Below are 24,320 nucleotides of genomic sequence, written 5' to 3'. Positions count from 1 at the left end.
GTGGTGCTGGGGGATTGAACCGCGGTCCCTGTGCTTTGCCAAGCTTGTTCCAAGTAGGTGCTTTAGACCACTGAGCCATCTCACCAGCCCCTCCACTGTGTTTTAAAAGCATGACATTCGAAGTCTATTTTTCTCTGTATCTGTTCTTTTGACATAAGTACATACTACCAGAAAAAAGAACATAAATGTAGTGTGTGTGGCATTTAACATTCATGAACTAGTGATTCTCCTATGAGTTAAGAGGATGCCAAAAAGAAAAGTAATGGATGGAAAGTATCACATATAATTGCTGGGAGCACTACTCACCTTCATCTGCTTTTATAGATAGATTGAAGAAATCATACAGGCCATAAATATGTGAACAACATATTTGAGGCCCAAGAAAAGTTTATGGACACTGAAATTTAGATATAATTTTCAAGTATAGCCAAAATATTATTTGATTTGTTTTGATTATTTCAATATATAAAAACTATTTTGAGGGGCAATATATACATAGACAGCAGGTATCTGATCTGATATCTGATCATTAGTCTGCCAAGCCTCTAATATAACAAGTGCAGAACAATTTATTACATTTGAGTATTTGGAGCATCTTCAGATTATTTATATAATACAATACAGACTAGAAAGACTGTCAGAAAGGTAAGTTTGTATAATGGTTAAGAGAACACAAATAAAACCTGAATTCGAAGGTTATATTTTATTTGTCCAATATATACTATTTGGATAAGAATTTTCAAAGTCTCAGAGATCATGTCTGCATCTCGTACTCTGAATAACTATTATGAAGACAATAATATGCACTGTATTAATTATTGTAACTGTCCTACTCACCAGTTTTGACACTCATGGCTATTTCTTTCTCATTAAAATTTTAAAAAAAGAAAAAAAGAATTTTCAAAAGTCTCAATTCATTCACTATTATGAAGGATAACAATTCAAAGCACAGATCTAAAAATGAAATGAGATAATCTATGCAAGCTGATTATAACAGTACTTACAATGGATGGGCTCAATAAATGTTAACCACATACATATATTATTGCCACTGCAAATCAGATAATGACACCCCTAAAAATGAGTGATAAAATACACATTAAAGTGGTAAAATTAACCAGATATAGGCACATACAACAGAGTAAGATAAATCCAGAAGGATTCAAACACTATGAGAAGTATGATACAAGTACATAAAGTTTATTATTTTGCGGAGTAACCTTTGGAATGGAAGGCAGAACTTAAATATAAAGTCAAGAATCCCAAGTGAATATGGAAAACAGCCTTAAAAAACTGAATCAGATTTCAGGAACAAAAGTAGAAAGTGTGACAATCATACAATAGGCCCCCTGTGTAGGGATGGGAGGATGTAATAAAGTCAATAAAGACACTCAGATGTGGTGGCACATCTGGGTAACCCCAGTATTTGAGAGGCTGAGGCAGAAAGATCATTGTGAGTTCAAGACCATCCTGGGCTACATAAGTAAATCTGAGTTCAAGGCCACCCTGCACTACACAGTGACATCCTACCTCAAAAAAATTAAAAAAAAAAAAAGTCAACAAAGACATAGTAAGTAGAAGAATGGAACATAGTACATATACAAAACAAACAGTGTAACAATTCTTATCACAGGAAAAAAAATGTTTATGTACTTGAAAGATGAAAAGGAAGCTATTTAAGAGAAGCAAACTTAAGTACAATATATGATTTCATAAGAAAATACTGTTAAAGTTGAAAAATCTACTTACTGATACAGCTATCATTGTACTGTCTGGCCTCCATTCAGCTTGTTTATAGGATCCAAACTGAGTAGATGATTTTGTAGGTTCCTTGTAGGTTACAATTAATACAGTAGGCTGGAAGAAAATAGTTGTACTTTTGTTAATAGCTCATAAAAACATAAAAACTTGATTTATAAAATATTCTGAAAGCATTTTAAAATGCAATAAAAGACATTATAACCTAATATTAAATCATAAACTTTCAACACTCCAAACAAATTAGACAATGTTAAGCCTTTATCTATTTTTTTAAAAACCCAAATCAATAATTAATAACTTTACAAAAAAGAACTAGCCCAGATGAGTTCACAGGTGAATTCAACTAAACATTTCAATAAGTTAGGTAAGTCTGCTACAAAGCCTTATGGAGGGTGGAGTGCCTCTTAAATCATTCTACAAGGCCAGTATTATCTTAATACCAAAGCCAGACAAAGGCATTACAAGAAAAGAACACTACACACTGAAATCTCTTAAAAAGACAGGTGCAAATTCCCAATAAAATACTGGCAAACGAAGCCTAACGATACGTAAAAAGTATGTACCACAATCAAGTGGGACACATCCCAAGCATGTAAGACTATCTCAACACTAGAAAATAAATGACTACAACCCATAAGATCAACGGACTAAAAGAGGGGGAAAAATTACATAATTACATCAATAAATGCAAAAAAGCATTTGCTGTATTTAACAGGTATTCATAATAACTCAGCAACTTCAACATGATAATGAATACCTACAAAACAAAAGCCCTACATTTAAGGTATTTAAAGAGAAACTCAAAGTTTTCCTATTAAGTTCAGCGAAAATGCAAAAATATCCTCATCTCCATTGTATCCCTCAACAGATCTCCCTGTCTAGTTCAGGCTGGACTTAAACTCCCATCACTGCAATATTCAGCCCCACAAAGCTGTCAGCCTCAGGTTGCTGGAGTTCGAACCTCACACCTCTCCGCTGGCCAAAAGTGCCCTGGAGGCATTCAAGGAACAACAACAACAAAAAAAAAATCCTTGGGGGCCTGGCCCTAGCTCAGGCTTTTAAGTGGCTGCTTCCACAATATTCAGCCCCAGTGCTAGGATTACAGGTGTGCTCCACCATGTGCAGCCTTCACTGTTTTTCAATACAGTAGCAAAAGTCCTAACTGAAGAAAATGAGACACCAAAAAGGAAGAAATAAAACTGCTTATCCACAGATATGATGATCACTGATGGAAAAAAACCTGAAAAAAATCAACAAGAAAAAAACCTTGGAAACTACTAAGCAAAGATAGAAAGTTGTAGGGTACAAAGTTAGTATACAAAAGTCAAACACTTGCTTATATTCCAGCAATGAAAAAGTGGAATTCATAATTTAAAATATTTATGCATTTACTAAGTACCCACAATGAGATAGTGTATAAATCTAACAAAATATATACAAGATTTCTATGAGGACTATCATTAGGATGAAGTATAACAAAGAGCTAAATAAATGAATGTATGTTACAGATTAATGATAAGAGGAGTCAATCACAAAGATGTCAGTTCTTTCCAATTTGTTCTATAGACTCAGTGAAATCTTAAGTCAAAATCACAGCAAGTTATTTTGTGGGTGTCAACAAACTCTAAATTTTATACAGAGAGGCAAAAGACTGACCAAAAAGAGTCAACTGAATATGAAGAAAATGGAGAACTGATACTACCTGACTTCAAGACTTACTATAAAGCTACAGTAAGCAAGAGGGCAAAGCATGGGTGAAAAAGAAACAAAGTGGTCAAAGAAACACAATAGGGTGCCTAGAAACAGACCTGCATAAATAGTTTACTGATCTTTGACAATGGAGCAAAGGAATATAAAGGAGGAAGGTCTTCAACAGGTAGTGGTAGAACAATGAACAAAAACATTCACTAAAAAATCTAGAGGCAGATTTTATACCTTTTGCAAGAGTTAATAAAATAAATCAGTTCTAAATGCAAAATGTAAAATTCTTACAAGATAACTCTTAGAAGTAGAAAAATCTAGATGACTTAGCAACAATATTTATAGACAATAACAAAGGCATAATGTTCAACAAAAATGACTGACAAATCAAATCTACTATGTGAAAGACAATTACGAGAATGATGACAGAAAGCCACAAACTGGGAGAAACTTGCCAGGCAAGCATGGTTAAGGGTCTTTTTAAGACAGGGTTTCACTGTGCAGCTCAGGTTGGCCTCAAACTCAGTGATCCTCCTACCTTACTCAGCCTTCTAAGTTCTGGGAGTATATGTGTCACCACACCTGGCTATACCTAATCTTTTTAAATGTTATTTTGAGACAGTCATGCTAGGTTGACTAGGCTGGCTTTGAACTTGGGATCCACCTATCTCAATTTACTAAGTATCTGGGATTAGTCACACTGTATAATCTATGTTCACACTAGCTTGCACCCCTACTTAGTTGTTGGGTTTTTTTCCACCCTCTGGAAGTGTCAAACTTGGCTTTCATTTAATACAATGTATTGACTTATTTGTTCAATTCTATAGTTCAAGAATGCCCAACAGTATCCTTGTAAGAAACAAACTAACCAAGTAAAATATATTGTTTATGTACAGCTCCTATCTATTACTTTAGCCTCACAATCAACAGTTACAATACTGAATTTCTGTGCCAGGGAGATAGCTCAGTGGTATGAGCGCCTACCTGGCAAACTCAAGGACCTGAGTTCCATCCCTGGTACCTGGCCCCATGCTGAGCTGGCCAACAAAACTGGACATGGTAGTGCATGCCTGTAATCCCAGCACTGGGGAGGATGAGACAGGAGGATCACTATGAGTCTGAGCTGCAAAGCAAGACCCTGTACCAAATAAATAAATAAATAAATAAATAAATAACTGATTGACTGATTGATAAAAAATTGTTTTATATATTGAATTTCCAAAGTTACATACAGAGGTCATCCCTTTAAAAGCTTTTCTTTTCCTAATCTCTGAAAGTGCAATATAAAAGTTTTTAAGATGCTAATAAGGGTCCAAATACATTAAAACTGCTAGTCATTAGTTGCTTATACTGTAAACATAAAGTAAAAGTTAAAAACAAGTACATACCTCAGGTGTTATTTGCAATGAATGAAAATATGGAAAACATAGCTGGGGAGCAATTAGGAATTTATGGAGACAATGTATAAAAGGAACCTGACTCTGAAAAGTGAATTAGAATAACAAAACTTTAAAAAAGAACTTACATTACCTAACTGGTTCTATAATAAACAGTTATCAAAACTGTATGATACTGACATGAGGATATAGAGATTATTGAAACAACAGAGTTCAAAAACAGAAAAGTCATTAGAAAGATACAAAGTCAATTTAGTGGAAAGAGAAGTATCTTTTCAACAAATGGTGCTGGAACCAAGAAACAATAATATTTTTTAAAAACCTGAAATCCATACTTTGTGCCATATAAATATTAACTCATGGTGCATTGTAAATTTATGCTATCTGTAAAATTAATCCATAATCCTTCAGGAATATAGGAGCAAATACTTTGTTGGCTTGGATTAGACAAAGATTTTTTAGATAAAGCACAAACAGTGACAAAAGAGAATTGATAAAATTCTTCATACAAATTAAATATTTCTCCTCAAAAAACACTGTTGAAGTAGGCAGGGTGCCATGCCTTTAATTCCAGCACTTGGGAGGTTGTGGCAGGAGGCCTCAAGCTTGAAACCAGCCTGTTTCTCACCAGACTGTTTCTCATATAGTGGGTTCAAGGACAACTGGAACTACATAGTGAGAACCTGTCTTTAAAAAAAAAAAAGTTAAAAAGAGATATGCCAGATTGAGAGCCAGCCATATAGCTCAGAGGATTAAAGTGCCTACAAGCAGGCTCAGGGTTCTATCCCTGGGGCACACTGAGGCAGCAATAGAGACTGAGCGTGGTGGCACACACCTGTAATCCCAGCTCTTGGGAGGCTGTAAACAGGTGGATCACTATGAGTCCAACCTAGTAGTGAGACCCTGCACACCCTGCAGACACTTCCCTAAAACAAATTTTTTTAAAAAAAGTTATGCCAGATTGGAAAAAAAATTTGTAAATCACATATTTACAGCAAGGATTTGTATCCAGAATATATAAAGAACTCTCAAAGCACAGAAAGACTACCAACAACCTAATAATAAATATGGGCTAAGGATTAAAAAAAGATACAGCATTAGACTTTATCATGCAGAATTACTAAGTCATACTAGTATAAAAAGTGAGGTAATTGAAAGAGAAGGAATAGTTTTGACTTGCATTAAAATTCCAATTACTAAATGGAATTTAGGAAAGAACACAGAATTATTAGGTAAACACCATTTATTCATATCAATTGCAGACCAAATATGATATGGATGCTAAAATTAGTAAGAAAAAGTTTCAGAAAGGAAAAAGATTTACTCCTATATTACCTCACCCAAGTTACTTTTTATATTTAACTACAAAAGGAAAGAGTCACTTCACAGTAGAGAAATCTGGCAACTTAATCAAGTGATCAAGGTAAGTATCACCACTAAGAATGTCATGAGCTATTTGGTATTATACACTAAGAACCACACGACTTTTTTTGTAATATTCTTGTCAAAAGTGATAGGCTCTTATTCATGAGAAAAATATTGAAATATGTTCAAAAGGAAACATTACAAAGTAACTGATTAGCACTCTTTAAAAAAGTGAAATCATGGATATACCTCTAGAACAGAAAAATAATCTCAGTTAAAAAAACTGGGGCAAATATCAATCAGATCGTGGTTCAGTCAGTAATATATCAGTGTTAGTTTCCTCTTTATACTTATGTTAAGTGAAAGATACACATAAAAAATGAATACATGTGATTCTATTTAAATAAAAATTCTAAAAAATGTAATCTACATAAAGAGAAAACAAGCAGATGAGTGATTACTTACGGGTGGACCGTGGTAAGACATAACTACAAAACAGCACGGTGAAACACTTAAGGGTGACGCATGTATTTATTATATGGTAATGGCTTTATGGACATATAATGTCGAAACTAATTAAATTCACATTGAAATGTGCAATTTACATTAAGCCAATGAAGTCTGTTAAAAGTTTAAAAAGTTACATTGGATGGCCTTTTGAAAATAACAGAAGAAACCCAGATTGGAAGAATTGTTAAAAATCCATTGCAAAAGCAATGGATAAATGAGAAGCCTGAACTGCGACACAACGGGTGGCAAAGTGGAGCAGAAACAACAGAAAAACACTGTCATCTCCGCAATAACTTCAATAAATAACTATAAGACGCAGGCTAAAATAAGTTCCTTACATTTATTGTTAATGTTTTGAGATCCCCTGATTCTCTGGCCTGATTACTTCAAAAGATTACTTTAAAAGTCCTGGTTACAAAGGAGACACAGAGCAATTAAAAGCAGAAAACAGGCTCTTAAAGCTCAGTATTATAATTATATTGATGCTAACTTGTCTACTGGATTAATAAACATAAAATTAGAGTTTCAGTGGCAATATTTAATCACTTATTTTCAAACCACATGTTTTGATATTTACAAATTTCTTCATAATGTTTCAACATTTAATAAAGTTTTTATTTCTAAATGTAAATAACTTTATTGGACATGGTATCACACACTTGTAATTTCAGCACTCCAGGAGGCTGAGGCAGGAAGATCACAAGGTGGACCCCAGCCTGGACAACTCTGTGACTTGAGATTAAAAAAAAACAAAAAACAAAAAACAAAACAACAAAAAAAAAAAGACAGACCATCTCAAAATAAAAATAAATACAAAAATAAAATAAAAATGACTGGGATGCAGGTCAGTACAAAGGCAATGGGTTCAATCCCCAGTACCAAAGTAATAATAGTTGGTCTGGAGAGTAAGAATGTATAACAAAATTAAGGTTTCTATTCTCTTTGCATACATACTGAAAACACATAAAAGAAAGAACAGTAACACGGGTAATCAATGCAAACTTTTGAGGTAGACAAATTATCTACAGTCTCACTTCTCCCCTAGTGCCTTTCATTTTACACATATGTTAATGAACATTAGTTTATAAATGGTAGTAATCAACATGTTTAAAACCCAATTAAATGTTAATGCTATTAAAAAATCTTAACTAAAGTGGCAATTTTAATGCAGTCCCTTAGAAAATTAAGAAACAAAAACTTTACAACATAAAAAATACAGCCTGGAGGGGGAAAAAAAGAAAATGAAAATATAGTCTAAAGGATGAAGTTTCACCTGTGAAAACATATTTTCTTACTAATTTTGCTTCATCAACTAATCCTGTGAGTTTTATCTTCTTTGAATAACCTTAAAGAATTTGATAGCTCAGTGGACTAAAGCACCTGCTTAGGCAGAGTGCAGCAGCTGGGTTCAATTCCCAGCGTGCTGTAAAGGCCCTACCCAGGGTACACTGAGATGGCGATTGAGACTGGGCATGGTGGAGTGCACCTGTAATCCCAGCACTTGGAAAGCTGAAAACAGGAAAATCACTAAGAGTCCCATCTATGTAGCGAGACCCTGTAGACCCTGTCCTAAATACAGACAGACAGACAGAAAGAAAAAAAGAATTTGAAAGTCTAGGTATGGTGGCACATACTTTTAATCCCAGCAATGTGAAGCTATGGGAGGAAGATTTTAAGTTTTAACACAGCCTGGGTAACTTAGCAAAACTCTTCAAAACTTTTTAAAAAGGGAGATGTTGTTTGGTGGAAATGCCCTGAGGTCAACTCCCATTATAATGAGAGTGGTGAAGGGGGAAAGAGGAGAGAAAAATCCGGGGAAGGGCAGAGGGATGGAAGAGTAGGAGGGGGAAAAGAGGAGTAACACTGTACTGAAAGGTCATAGCAATTCACCACAACCTTGAATTATTCCTTCCACATACACAGATGGTTTTATATCAAATTTTAATATTTGATATAAAATATAAAACATGTGATAAACAATAACATGAACACTACAAAACCATCAACTAGTTTAAGGAATGGTTCACCATGCAGTGAAGCTCTTTCGAATCACACTTGTATAACTCCACTTCAAGTTATAACCAGTATCTTCAATTTTGTGATTTTTATCCCCACTCTTCTGTAATTTACTTTTTGTACGAAATTATTGTTTAGCAATTTTCCTATTAAAACCCTTCAGAAAAAAGCATTAACATTATCATTTCTGATGAAAATTAATTTCAAAACAGGTAAGTTGAAGAAGGAGTTTCTGACCATAAAGTCCAGTTCAGTGCACTATGTAAACTAAAATGTGATAAACACAAATGGCACTACGATTATCAAAGGCATACAGGACACATTTATGTTCTCAAAAGGACTGCAAAGCAATGATATTCACATGCTTCCTAATATTAGTAGTTATGGTTATACCTGATAAATGCTGTCAAAAGACATTGCAGACAGATTTTAAATCTTACAACATATTTATACTTGAGCTGCTGTTAAAGTATCAAAAATTAGCTAACTTAAAAAAAAAAAGAAAATGATACTTTCTCAGTCTTGAGCCTAGCAGTCTACAATTAAAATGTCAGTAAAATCATGCTTTCCCTGACAGCTCGAGGGGAGGATTCTTCTCTCTTCTTGCTTTTATTTTTTTTTAAATATTTATTTATTTTGTGTGTGTGTGGCCAGCTTAGTCCACCAGGGGGTGGGGCTGGCTGGCATGTGGTGCTGGGGGATTGAACCGCGGTCCCTGTGCTTTGCTTAGCTTAGCTTGTTCTAAGTAGGTGCTTTAGACCACTGAGCCATCTCACCAGCCCCCTCTTCTTGCTTTTAGTTTGCAGGCAGTGGTGATGAACCAATAGCATGCAAGCTACAGTGGGCTGTTTGTTATCACTGATCGCTCTAAAAGGTTCACCATCACTGTTGGCAGATAACCCTGGTGTCCCTTGGTGTTCCTTGGCTTAAAGATGCATTGCTCTGTTTACCTGTTGCCACTGTGTGCACTCAGGAATCTTTCTTTGTCTCCAGACATGTTGCAAGCTCCAAAGTCCAGAAGCAGAAGAACCAGCACACTGAGTGCCCCAAAACTCTGAAGGGAACAAAGCTTTGTTTACTTCGTAAAGGTGAGACCTGGATTCCTGCGAATTCCTGACCTGCTACCTTCATCTCAGAGATCTATATTCTTCCATTTGTACGTGTTTGTGTCCAAAATTGCCCTTTTTGCATCTGAGATGAATACATACTTCTCAAAGGAGGAAATACAAGTGGCAAATAAATACATGAAAAAATGTTCCACAGCACTGGACATTCAAAAAATGGAAATTAAAACAACACTGGATACCATCTCACTCCAGAAAGAATGGCTATCATAAGGAAATCAACTATTAACAAATGCTGGAGAGGATGTGGGGAAAAAGGAGTGTAGACTGGTACAACTACTATGGAAATCAGTGTGGAGACTCCTCAGAAAACTAAGACTGGAAATCCCATTCAATCCAGCCATTCTCATTCTGGGTATTTTCCCAAAAGAACTGAAAACATCATACCATAGTGATATATGTGCATCTGTGTTATTTAGGGGTTTATTTTTTTGTTGTTTTTGGTGCTGAGGACCAAACCCAGGGCTCCCAGCTTGCTAGGCAAGCATTCTACTGCTGAGCCAAATCCCCAGCCCTGTGCACCCATGCTATAGCAGCACAAATTGTGATAGCCAAATCTTGGAAACAAACAAAGTGCCCAACACTTGAGGAATGGATGAAAAAGATGTGGTATTTTTATATAATGGAGTACTACTCAGCTACAAAAAAAGACAAACTGGAAGACTTTATAGGGCAGAGGGACGGAAGAGTAGGAGAGGGAAAGGAGGAGTAACATTCTACTGAAAAGTCATTACAATTCACCACAACCTTGAATTATTCCTTCCACATACACAGATAGTATGCAACCAGATGCTATAATACTCATAGTGAAATAAATCAGATCCACATATGTAAATATCGTTTGTCTCCCTAGTATAGGAACCTGAAAGAATAAATAAAAACCTGAAAGGTATAATAGGTATCGTAAAATGGAAAGAAACTGAACTTAAGGATTAAACTATGAAGATGAGTGAAATGACAAAGGGAAAAAGGGAGGAGAATCATGCAAATATAAATACTCGATGGCTGAGAGATTGTACTAATAATCTCCAACAGTTTCTTAAATTGCAGTTAATGTTTAGAATGTTCACCTTGACTAATTCTGTATGTTGGTATCTGTGATCTGAGCAACTATATCAAGGAGAGCAATGTGTAATACAAAACCCACAGTTGAATACCTCTCATCTTGGTCTTCTAAATGTGTACTGTTTCTAATGTCCTATCAATTACTATATTCTCTTTAGAATAAACCATAAAAAAAGACATGGAAAAAATTAAGATTTCTTGAAAGTAAGCGTTAATATTCAATTATTTTTCCAATCTTGCATAACTATATCTGTTAATCTGAGCGATAGATTTGACATTAAAAATAGATAGCAATCACTGATAATCAGCTATTTCTGTTTTTTGGGTTTTTTTTTTTTTTTTTTTTTTTTGTATTTTAGGGAAGGGTCTATAGGGTGTTCGGGGTCTCACTGCTAGATCCAACTCGTAGTGATTCTCCTGTTTACAGCCTCCCAAGCGCTAGGATTACAGGTGCACGCCACCAGACCCAGTCTCAATTGCTGTCTCAGCACGCCCCAGGAGCGGGGCTGGCATGGCAGGCCTGTGGATTGAACCTCTGGGCCCTGCACCTGTTTGCAGGCACTTTAATCTGCTGAGCTATTTGGTCAGCTAGTCCTGTTCTGAAAATCTGTAACATATGTATTGTTGTATGTCATCCTGTCATTTTTTTCTATTTGTTTTTGCTTCTGTTTTTCTCCTCAAAATAAAATAAATTTTAAAAATTGCCCCTTTTATCAGGATGTCAGTCACTAAATCAAGAACAGTGTAATTAACTCATTTCAACTGGATTTTCTCTGTAAGAGCTTATTTTCAAATAAGATCACATTCTGAAATATCAGAGGTGAAGACTACAACATATCCTTGGGGAGGGGGAAGACACGATTCAATCCACAACATTCTCTTTATAAATGTTCCATAATATTTGAGAACTGGAGTATTAAGATTAAATTTTAAAAATCCTATGACGGGGCTGGGGAGTTAGCTCAGTAGAATAAGTGCTTGCCTGGCGAGCTCAAGGGCCTGAGTTCAATCCCCAGTTCCACAAAATAAATAAATAAATAATCCTATGACTTTATATGTCATACAGTGTATAAGGTTGTCCAAAAAGCTTTCTGCACTGATAAAAATGTTACATATCTGTATCATTGAATATAGTAAACCTTCGTCACATGTGGCTACTGAGCACTAGAAATGTAGCTATTACAAATGAGGAACTGACTTTAAAACTTAATAAGTTAAACTTAACAGAATTAAGTTAATAAATTATAATTTAGTTAATGACTTAATTAGAACAACATGGTAAATGGTCTATAATGCATATACACAAAAAGGGGTTTTACAGAATGGGTGATTACTTAAAGAATTAGAGATCAATTTAGTTTCAAAAATAATGCATTCACCATACTATTTAAATACATCTTTAGAAGGCTGATAAATTGTTAAGAGAATATAGCCTAGGTTTAACTCAATATCAGTAGTTTATACTTCCCTCAACAGAATCAAAAGAACCTTACACCTTGCCTGATGACCATCACGAAGTATAGCTGTCTCTACACTTCTCTAGTAATTTTACACATTGTGTTTGACAAAACTAAATGTCAGCAACTTCCTAAACTTTCATTTAAGCTCAAAAATATTACAGCTTAGTGTATAATTAGGTCTCACAAACTTGTGTAATTATCACCACTGTTTAATCCCAGAACGTTATTACCACAAAAAGAAATTGTACCCATTAGCAGTCATTCCCCTTCACTCCTCTTCTGATCTACAATAACTAATTCCTCCCTACCCCCAAATCTATGGATTTGCCAATTCTGGACATTTAATATAAATGAAGTTATACAATATTATATCCTTTTGTGTCTGGATTTTTTTTTTTTTTTTTTGTATTTTGGGGAAGGGTCTACAGGGTGTTCAGGGTCTCACTACTAGACTGGACTCATAGTGATCCACCTGTTTACAGCCTCCCAGGAGCTGGGATTACAGGCACACACCACCATCCCCAGTCTCTCTCTCCTTTTATTTTTGAGGTACCAGGGATTGAACTCAGGACCCTGCACTTGCCAGGCAGGCACTTACTCTACTGAGCTATCTTCCCGGCCCTACGCCCAGTTTCAATTGCTGTCCCAACATACCCCCATGGGTGGGGTCGGCATGGCAGGCTATGTCTGGCTTCTTTCACTTGGCACAATGTTTGAAGATTTAGCCATATTATAGCACTTTACCAGTATTTCTTTTCTTTTCTTTTTTTTTTTTGAAAGAGAATTATGCCTTTATTTCTTGTTTTGCCAATCAGGCAGGCTGAACAGTTTGCTTTTTGGTGATCAGTCAGACCAAATCCCATATCCTCATCTGACTCCTCCAACTCTTTCTTTGGTTTCCACCTTGGCTGGGGCAGCTGCAGCAGCATTTGAAGCAGTGGTGGCTGTGGCGACTGGGGCAGCAGCCACAAATGCAGATGGATCAGCTAAGAAGGCCTTGACCTTTTCAGCAAGTGGAAAGGTGTAATCAATCTCCACAGACAAAGCCAGGACCCGCTTGTACTCATTGATGATAGAATGGGGCACTGATGCAACAGCTGGGTAACCAATCTTCAGATGAACACTGGCAACACTGCGGACACCCTCCAGAAAGTCAAAATGTAGTTTCCTCTGTAATGTCAAGGACTTCTGGGTTGTAGATGCTTCCACTGTCAAACACTTGCTGAATGATCAGCCCAAAGGTGAATGGGGAGATGTTCAACATGTTCAGGAGGGTTGCCTCACTGGCTCCCACCTTGTCCCCAGTCTTAATCAGCTGTACGTCACTAAGGATTTCAATGGTGCCCTGGAGATTTTAGTGGTGATGCCCAGAGCCTAGAAGAAGAGGTCTTGTCGGGCCCCAGACCAGTGTTCTGGGCTGGCACAGTGACTTCACATGGTGCAATGGCACCTGCACAGGTCCTTGGTGAACGCGAAACAAACATTTCCCTGGATATGAGGGAATAGTTTCTCCAGAGCTGGGTTGTGTTCCAGATGTCCTCGGATGGCCTTGTGCATCATGGTATTCTTGCCTATTGGCACTACAGCCTTCCCTTGGAGAGACATTCAGACCTGCTGCATCTGCTTGGAGCCCATATTGCCTGCTCCTACAATGAAGCATTTTGGATAATCATCCAAAAGTTGGGTGATCTTAAGAAAGTAGTTGGATTTCCAGGTCGCTCTGTCTTTCCTGGGCATCATGGTGGTGTGTCAGGGATTGCCACGGAGGATTTAAACATGATGTCTCTCACAATGATGCCTAGAAAAAGTTTTGCCAGTATTTCATGCCTTTTATGACTGAAGAATTCTCCTTGTGTAGATATACCACTCTGTGTTCCTTCTTTGCTGAACTAAATTCACGCAAAAAGCTTTATTTGAATAGCTTCTATCAGTTGCTCAGGGTATGTTTATAGTTAGGAGTGAAACTATTATTTTTTTCCATAATTTTATTGAAAAACAAATAGCAATGATACAGTTTCAAACCAAATTGGTAGGTCAGTTTCAATAATTAACACATTGCGTACTCTCTTCCTAGTGGTTAATTGCTGTACAAGATGCGGACATGATATCCTATTTACAAACACTATTAGAACAAATCCCTCTATTCATTAAGAGAATGTAATTATATATCTATCCCAACCATTATGAACACACAGATACAAAATGGACATTCATCTGTATCCCCTTTTTTTGTTTAGTTCCATTATTTGAATATTATAGGTGTGAGGAGTGAAATTATTAAGTTATGTAATAATTATGTTTAACCTTTTAAAGAACTTTTGAACTGTTTCTGCAGGAACTTTACCATTTTATATGGCCATTCTCACCAATAATACACAAGCATTTTAATCTCTTTGTGTCCTTCAAAATATTTGTTACTGTTCGGGTTTCTTCTTCTTTGGTGGGGGGGTGGTAGCCATTTTAGTGAAAGGGTAATGGTGTCTCCTGGCTTAAACTTATGTATCTTTTATGGCAAGTGATACTGTGCATCTTTTACATGGTTCTTGACCACTCGTATACCTCCTTTAAAGAAATGACCACTGAAATCCAACGCTCTTTTTTTTTAAACGAGGCCAGTGAAGTTTTAAAGATTTTCTGTTCCAATACTTGAATATACAAACATATTGCTGGAGTCCTTTAAAATATTTAAATAACTATTTCTATAACAAAATTCCTTATAAACACTAATTAGGTACTCTGGCCAGCTCACAAAAATGTATTCAGGCCACATATACCAAAAAGGAATATAATGTACTGGCTAAGAATACAGAGTCAAAAAAAGAAAATCTACAAACTGGGAAAAAAAATTATAGCCAACTGTCCCTTGGACAAAGGCCTTCTATCTAGAACATATAAATAATTTTAAAAAATCAGGCTCCCCAAATTCAAAGTCTCAATCCAAAAAAAGGGCATCTGAGGTGAATATTCACTTTTCAGAATGGCAAGTAAATATGTGAAAAAATGTTCCACATCATTCATTGGTCATTCGAGAAATGCAAAATAAAACAACAATGAGATTTCATCTCACACCAGAAAGATTAGCTAACATCAAGAAGTGAGCCAATAACAAATGCTGGAAGGGCTGTGGAGTAAAAGGAACCCTTTCCCACTGCTGGTGGGAGTGCAGATTGATACAAACACTATGGAAATCAGTGTGCAGATTCCTTAAAAAGCTAGCATTGGAAGTCTCATTCAAGCCAGCTATTCCTCTCCTGGGTATTTTTCCAGGATAACTGAAAATATCATACCACAGTGATACACATGCATCCATATTTACAGCAGCACAATTTGTCATCGCTAAGTACTGGAAACAACCCAGATGCCCACCAACTGAAGAATGGGTAAAGAAAATGTGGCATTTTTACACAATGGAATATCATTCAGCTATAAAACAGGATAAATCTGAGTCTTTTGTTCATAAATGGATGCAACTAGAGAACATACTCTTTGGTGAACTAAAATCAGACCTACATGTGCAAACATAGTATTGTCTCATGAGTATGAGAACCTGAAAGAGAAAATGGAATTTTAAGGGTCCCCTAGACACTGTGAAAAGGGAATGAACTTATCTGAAAGCAAAGTGTACCTGAGTTGGGGAGAAGGACAGGAGAGGGAGTGGGGAAAAGAGATACATATCTATGTATGTAAACAGGATAGTTTGGACAAATGTACTGTGCATTTCTGCTGGTCTATGGAAAAGAGCAGATAATAATTTATTTTGTCTCCTTTTTCCAGCTGTACTTTCGTCTTTCTTTCTTCCAATTTTGCATGAATATATCTGACAATATCAATAACTGACTGGAAAACAACACTATGCATTACAAGAAATACTGTGAAATTCGTATTACTTTGTTAAATAAAATTCTGTATCACCTGTAATTTTTTCTGTTTTGATACTCTTTTGTACTCTCATTAAAAAACAAAAAAAAAGCAGGGCCGGCCAGATAGCTCAGCAGACTAAAGCACCTGCCTACCTAGGGTCACCGAGAGTTTGAATGAGACTGGGCATGGTGGTGTATACCTGTAATCCCAGCACTTGAGAGGCTGAAAACAGGAGGATCACTACAAGTTCAATCTGTGTAGTGAGACCCTGTACTAAATACATAAAAATAAAATAACAAAAATTAAAAAAAGAATATAGAATCTGAAGACCAAATGTGTGACTGAAATAATGAATCTGCCATTTATGTATTAGCTTTGTAACTTTGGTAATACTATTTAATTTTTCTTATGCATCACTTTATGCATCATTAAAATTAATGCCCGCTTCTGTCCCATCCCCCCTTCTGTCCCAACTCTTTGACAGAAGCTTTCTTTCCCCCCAATAAATATACTGCTCCTAAAAAAATTAAAATAAAATAAAATTAATGTAATGGCAGAACTTATCTCAATGGACCTTACTGCTATAAACATTAAATAAATATTACAACATTTAGTAGACTGCCTGGCAATTATTACACACTAAAATTATTTGTTGCTATTTTGTCATTTTAATGTTTTAGGATTATGTTATTTTTTTTTAATGATTTTTTTTTTCTTTCGGAACCAGGGATCAAACTCAGGCCCTTACGCTTGCCAGGGAAGCGCTTATTCTACTGAGCCATCTCCCTGGCCCCTAGGATTATGTTATAAAACATGCTATAGTACAAAACTCCCAACTGGTTGAGATAATTTATTTAAAATTCTTAATGAATATACAATGTAATATACCATATTGCTTCCTGCTCTAGCAACAGCCCTGCCCTAGGAGAACTGCCCAATTCTCAGGCATTATAAAGCTAGGATAAAAGCAAACCACCAGATCCTGGAGAAGTGGCACAGCTGACTAACTGTAAGTGGGCACAGGAAACTAGTATTGAAAATACTATAAATCTTAATAGAACAGTGGTTATCAAAATGTATTTAAGTTTATATATCTCTGTAATATGATGACTCATGTACACCCAACTAAATCTTGGAGACAGAGCCTATATCCTCATCAACAGACACGATGCATAGGGGCTGGTGAGATGGCTCAGTGGTCTAAAGCACCTACTTGGAACAAGCTTAGCAAAGCACAGGGACCACAGTTCAATCCCCCAGCACCACATGCCAGCCAGCCCCGCCCCCTGGTGGGCTGAGCTGGCCGCGCGCGCGCGCGCGCGCACACACACACACACTCACACATAAATAAATAAATAAATTAAAAAAAAAAAAAAAACAGACACGATGCATAAAATATGTTCTTTACACATAGTGGAATACTACCCTGACATAACCAAAGTATAAACTCCAGGCATTTGTAGGTAGATGGATGCATCTCAAGACAACAGTAAGGGAAATAAAACAAGTTTAAATATCACATGGTTTCTCCTATATGAGAAATCCAAAATTTTTTAAAAAGCAAAACAAAAGAATAGGAAGTAAGGGGATCTTTTTCAAATGGGAAAAGGAAGAGATGGGGGAAGAAGGAAACGTAGGAAAGGAAGGGAACAAAATAGAAATTAAGATGTATCAGATACATGTATAAAACTCCCTGTGATAACGTAATTATTATGTATTGCAAACATGTAGAAATAAAACACAAATAGGAAAAAATTTACTAAAGTTCAATATTTTCCACATTACATAAATTTACCTTAAAAAGAAATGTCCAAAAATAAATAAGACATTACTCAAATATAATGTCTATTGTTTTAAAAAACTCAGCAAAGATTTACTGTATTTTGGGTGATTCCCAAGAGACTGTCTAGTTAATTCTTGACAATACAAGACATATTGCCTCCAAATTACATACAAGACACTTTTACAGTATCCTCTGGTATTTCATCAATAATGATGAATAATTAACTTTATACTTCAAACATTCTTCAATTTCTGAATTGTAATTTTCTTTAAAGAGCCAATACTAAAACTGAACAAAGCCAGGCCAGGGATATAGCTCAGCAGCTTAAGTACCTGCCTGGCAAGCGCAAGGTCCTGAGTTCGATCTCTAGTACCACAAAAACAAAAAAATTGAACAAAGCCATCAAAGGTATCATTTCAAGCATTTGGAAACTGACCAATAGCAGGCAACAAATTGAGAACCTTTTGTTGATGAATAATTGCTTAAACTTCAGGTACGAATAGAACTTGTTCTTGTAGGGGAATCAAAAGCCACATTTGCCAGGGAGATAGCTCAGTGGCATAAGCATCTGCCTCACAGACACAGGTACTGAATTCAATCCCCAGTACCACAAAAAAAAAAAAAAAAAAAAAAAGAGCAGAATGGATCAAGAAACAAAATCCAATGGTATGCAAGAAACAGTTAACACAAAACAAAAAATTCAAAGAATAAAGAAAAAACATCAAAGAATGGAAAACAACATTCCATGCAACAAGAACCCAAAAAACAAGCAGGAGTAGCTACCCTATTTTCAGACAAAGTAGACTTTAAGTCAAAGGTCATCAAAGTTGGCAACTGATCCTACATATTGGTTAACAGAACTACTCAACAGGAAGACATATCAATTGCGAACATACAGCACATGCACCAAAGTACAATGTACCCAACTTCATAAAACAAACACTAATGGACATAAAAGATCTGATAAACACCAACATAAATGTAATGGAGCCCTCACAGAGAGACAGATCAAATAAACAAACAAAAACAACAAATATCAGAGCTGAACCAAACCACTGAACAAATGGACTTAAAAAGATGTATATATAATGTTATACTCAACAACAACAGAATACACATTTTCTAAGCAACACATGGGGGTCTATCAAATATAGGCCACACACTTGCTAGTAAAGTACACTTAAATAAATGCTAAAGAATCAAAACTGACCTATGCATAGTCAGATCATGGTGCAAGGTAACTAGAAATCAAAAGCAAAAGAAAACATAGAAATCACCCAAATGTTTAGACATTAAACAACACACTCTTGATTAATCAATAAGCCTCAGGGAAAATTAAGGAAGAAGAAAGATGGTTCCTTTAATTAAATGATAATGCCAGTACAACATACCAGAACTTATAGGACACAATGAAAGTAGTCCTATGAGAGAAGTTTATACCTAGTAAATGCCCACATTTCTTTTACTAGAAAAACAGAACAGACCTAAATAAGTAACACAGTAATGCACCTCAAGGACCTAGAAAAATAAGCACAATCCAAATCCAGAGATTGCATTAGGAAAGAAATTATAAGATCAGAGCAGAAATTAATGAAATGGAGCAAAGATAGAAGACAGATGGATAGATGAATGGCTGGACAGACAATTGACGAATCCAAGAGCTGGTTCTTTGAAAAAATAAACAGTTCCTTAGCCAATCTGACAGAAAAAGAGAAAAGACACAAATTAATGCAATTAGAAGTGAAAAGGTAGAGCTAAGAATGCAGCTCAGTGTGCAGCACCTGTCTAGCAAGCACAAGGCCTTGAGTTCAATTCCTGGTAAAAATGGGAGAAAAGAAGAAAGAAAGGGGGGAAGAAGATGGAACCACAACAAGCAACATCAAAATCCAGAAAATTATTAGCAACTAATTTCACAAGCTTGCATGTTAAATATTGGGCTCACACAAAATGTAGATTCATAGAAACCTGAATTATCAAAATTAATTTAAGACCTAAAAATCCTAAATAATACAGTAATAGGCAATGGAATTGTGGTAATTAAAAACCTACTAACTACAAACAGCCTAGCACCTGATGGACTCATAACTAAATTCCACAAACAGTTTAGGGAAGATTAACATCAATATTCCTTTATGAAATCAAGAGGAAAGGAGTACTCTCAACATCATTCTAGGAAGCTAGCCTTACCCTGATTCTAAAACAAGACAGGAATCTAACTGAAAAAGGGAAATATAGGCCAATTTTTCCAGTGAACAAATGCAAAACTCCTAAACACAATACTAGCAAAAGAATGCAAATCATCAAAAAAGATTATACATCATGATGAAAGGATGGTTCAACATACGCAGATTAACATATTTATCACATGACAGAAACAAGGACAAAAATTACATGATCCTCTTCATAGACCAAAAAAGGCTTTGAAAAAAATCCAATGTTTATTTATGATTTTTAAAAAAGCTGTGAAAATAGGTATCAAAGAACCATATCTCCATTAAAAGCCAACCTACTGCCAACATTATATTAAACAGGGGGAAAAAATGAAAGTTTTTCCTTTAAAACAAAAAACAATTGCCACTCCTGTTCAAGAGTTCTAGAAAACATTAGCCAGAGCAATCAGGCAAGAAAAATGAGTGAAAGTAATACATATAGATATTTACCCATGACATGATCCTTCACTTATAAAACCCAAAAATTTCACCAAAAGACTCCTAGAATTAATATATTTAGCAACAGTAGCAGGATTAGAAAAAAAAAGCTCAAAAATCTATAGCATTCCTTTACACTAATAATGAACTCAATGAAAAACAAATTAGAAAAAAACAATTACTATTCAAAATGCCAGGGGCCTGGGGAGATAGCTCAGTAGAATAAGTGCTTGTCAGGCAAGCACAGGGTCCTGAGTTCAATCCATAGTAAAACACACACACACACACACACACACAGAGGGGCCAGGGATATAGCTCAGCTATCTCCTGCCAAGGCAAGTACAAGGACTCAGTTTTGATCCCCAGTACCACACGCTGGCGAAGTCAGCCACTGAGACTGGGTGTGGTGGCACACACCTGTAATCACATTGCCAGGGAGACAAAAACAGGAGAATCAGTATGAGTCAGAGCTGTGTAATAAGACCCTGTACCAAATACATTTTTAAAAAAAGAAGAAAAATTAAATATTTAGGAAATTAACAAAGTGAGAAACCTGTACAATGAAACTTACATCACTCTGGAAAAAGAAATTAAAGAGGATATCAGAAAACGCAAAGACATCCTTTGTTCCTGGACAGGCAGAACTAGTATAATCAAAATGGCTATACTTGTAAAACTGATATATAAATTTAATACAACCCCAGTGAAAATACAAACAGCATTTCTTACAGATCTAGAGAAAATGATTCTAAAATTTATATGGAATCAGAAGATAGAGAATCACAAAAATAATCTTAAATAACAAAAGTGAAGCAGGATGTATTACAAGCCCAAATCTGAAGTTATACTCCAAAGCTATTGTGACTAAAACAGCACAGTACTGACACAAAAACAAGTTTGTGGATCAAGGGAACAGAACAGATGATGCAGAAATACCACCAGGCACAGTTAGCTATTGATTCTTGACAAAAGGGCCAAAACAGGAAAGACAGTCTCTTTAACAAATAGTTAGAAAACTGGGTTGGACACATGTAAAAGATTAAGTATAAATTTATATATCTCATCATGTACTAAACTAAAATCAAAACAGATCAAAGATCTAAATGTTAAAACAAACATTTAATCTATTGGTAGATAAAACAGGACAACTCTTGAAGACCTAGACATAGTCAAGACTTTCTAAACAGAACCCAAATGGCACCAGAATACCAAGAATCAACAAAAGGGATCACATCAAATTAAAAACCTGGGGCCGGGAGATGTCTCAGTAGAATAAGTGCTTGCCTGACAAGCACAAGGGTTTAAGTTCAATCCCTGGTTCCACCAAAAAATAAAATAAAAACCTTTTTTGCACAGCAAAGGAAATAATCAACAGAGTGAAGAAATAACCTATAGAATGGAAAAAACATTTTCACCAATTATTCTTCAAACAGAAGACTATCATCTAGCATATAAAAAGAACCACAAAATATTAGATACCTCCCCAATAAAAGACCCACTCAAAACATGGACAACTGAAATGAATAGACATTTCTCAGAAAAAGTATAAATGCCCAATAAATACATGGGAAAAATGTTCAACATTATTGGCCATGAGAGATCTGCAAATTAAAGCTACACAGAGAAACCATCTTAAGAAAGAAAAGCTATCACCGAGAAATCAAAGAACAAATGTTGATGAGAGTGTGGGAAAAAATGAACTCTTCTACATTGTTGATGGAAATGTAAACTAGTATAGCCATTATGGAAATCAGTGTGGTGACACCTCAAAAAACTAAAACTAGAAATTCTGTTTGACCTAGCTATTCCTCTTCTAGGTATATCTTTTGCAAGAGTTAAAGTCATGATATGACAAGGATACTATACATACGTGTATTTGCAGCAGTAGACCTTGGCAAGTATCTCTTTTTAAAAATAAATAAATAAATTAAACAACTTGACAATGCACAGAATCTAAAAATCTACATGGAAGTCTTCATGAAAATGAAAATGAACTAGGCTAGGCAAAATAATTTTGAAAAACAAAAGGTAAGGCTTTCACTATCACCTTTCTAAACTTACTAAAAAGCTGAGGGGAGATGCTAGCAGAAGAAGAGATGTATTAAACAATAGAACAGAGTAGAAAATCAGAAATAAACGTTTATTTTTATGGACAACTGTTTCTTACAATGGCATCAAAACAATTCAATGTAAAAGGACAGTCTTTCCAGGAAATAGACCTATATGTTTAAAACAAAATTGACTTAGACTTTAACCTTATACACAAAAGCAACTCAAAGTGGCTAACAAACTTATTTATGTTAAGAGAACAAGGGCTGGGCAAATAGATCAGTGGATTAAAGCATCTGCAACCACGAGCTGCGGCCCAGGTTTGCTCCCCAGGCCTGCTGAGCTGGCCCTGCCCATGGGGAGCACTGAGGCTGCAATTGAGACTGGGTGTGGTGGCGCGTGCCAGTAATTCCAGCACTTGGGAGGCTGTAAACAGAAGAATCACTACAAGTCCGATCTAGGAATGAGACCCAGAACACCCTGTAGACCGTTCCCTAAAATACGGGGGGGGGGGGGGGGGGGGGGGAAAAAAAAAAAAAAAAAAAAAAAAAAAAAAAAAAAAAAGACAACAAAGCATGAACATTTTAGAGCAAAACACAGAAAATGACATTGGCTTGGCCAAAGGTTTCTCATAATATCAAATACATGACTGATACAAGAATAAAAACTAATACAGTTAATTAAAATAAAAGTTTCTTCTCTCTTAAAAGATATCATTAAGGAAAATCAGATAGCTGGCTAAAGAACTTGTATCCAGAATATACTAATAATTCCCACAATTCAAAGATTTAAAATCACTTCATTTTTAAAAATAGACAAATGATTTGAATACACTTTTCATTTAAATATATAAATTTATAAATATATAAATGGCTAGTAAGCATATAAAAATCTGCTTAACATTATTAAGTATTGAGGAAGTACAAATTAAAGCTAGAAACAAGAAACCATTATAAACCCACTAAAATAGTGGGGACAAACAGATATCTTTGGGCATTAAACTGGTAAGGACATAAAATGCTATAGCCACTTTGAAACACTTTCGTAAAAAGTTAAACATAATCCTACCATAGCAATTTTACTCCTAGGTAATGCACCAGAGGAAATGATAGCCTCTTCTCATGCAAAACAGAATTATTCAAAGTGATAAAAATGCTACAAAAAACCCAAACACTTACGAACTGGTGAAAATTTTTTAAAGTGACATCAATATAATGGAATGATATCCAGCAATAAAAAGTAACTGTACATACTTCAAATACTTCATATAAAAGCCAAGCACAAAAGACAACATATTGCATAAATTTACAGAGACAAAATTTCTAGAAAAGTTAAATCTATTGTTAAGGCTGGAGTCAAAGGAGATGTTGAGCTTATTTCTACTTTTATATAATCATTTTTCCTTCATAGTCTGTAAGGACTTAAAGTTCAACCTATCAGTATCTATCTGATGGAAAATATCTGTTCCATGATATGCCAAAATGTTTGATATTTTGACAGAGAGGGTAAACCGAACTGCATATATTGCAGGTTAATAATTAGCTTCTCTTCTGGAGGGTTAACAACCTAAGTTAGCAGAT

The 24,320-nt window shown here is 35.6% G+C and overlaps 1 protein-coding gene across 4 annotated transcripts in view; it reads right to left on the bottom strand.

Annotated features, from left to right (window-relative positions):
* Positions 1-24,320, bottom strand: part of Ric1 (RIC1 homolog, RAB6A GEF complex partner 1) — a 203,253-nt gene that overhangs the window by 162,374 nt on the left and 16,559 nt on the right. For all 4 annotated transcript variants that reach the window (XM_023721957.1, XM_023721956.1, XM_004637193.2 and 1 more), the window contains exon 2: positions 1,750-1,857. In XM_023721957.1, coding sequence (XP_023577725.1) covers positions 1,750-1,857 — 108 coding nt within the window. The remainder of the gene's footprint in view (positions 1-1,749; positions 1,858-24,320) is intronic.

The sequence above is a fragment of the Octodon degus genome, unplaced genomic scaffold (assembly GCF_000260255.1).
Source record: "Octodon degus isolate 3935 unplaced genomic scaffold, OctDeg1.0 scaffold00087, whole genome shotgun sequence".
NCBI lineage: Eukaryota > Metazoa > Chordata > Mammalia > Rodentia > Octodontidae > Octodon > Octodon degus.
This window is presented reverse-complemented; position numbering and strand designations above follow the sequence as displayed.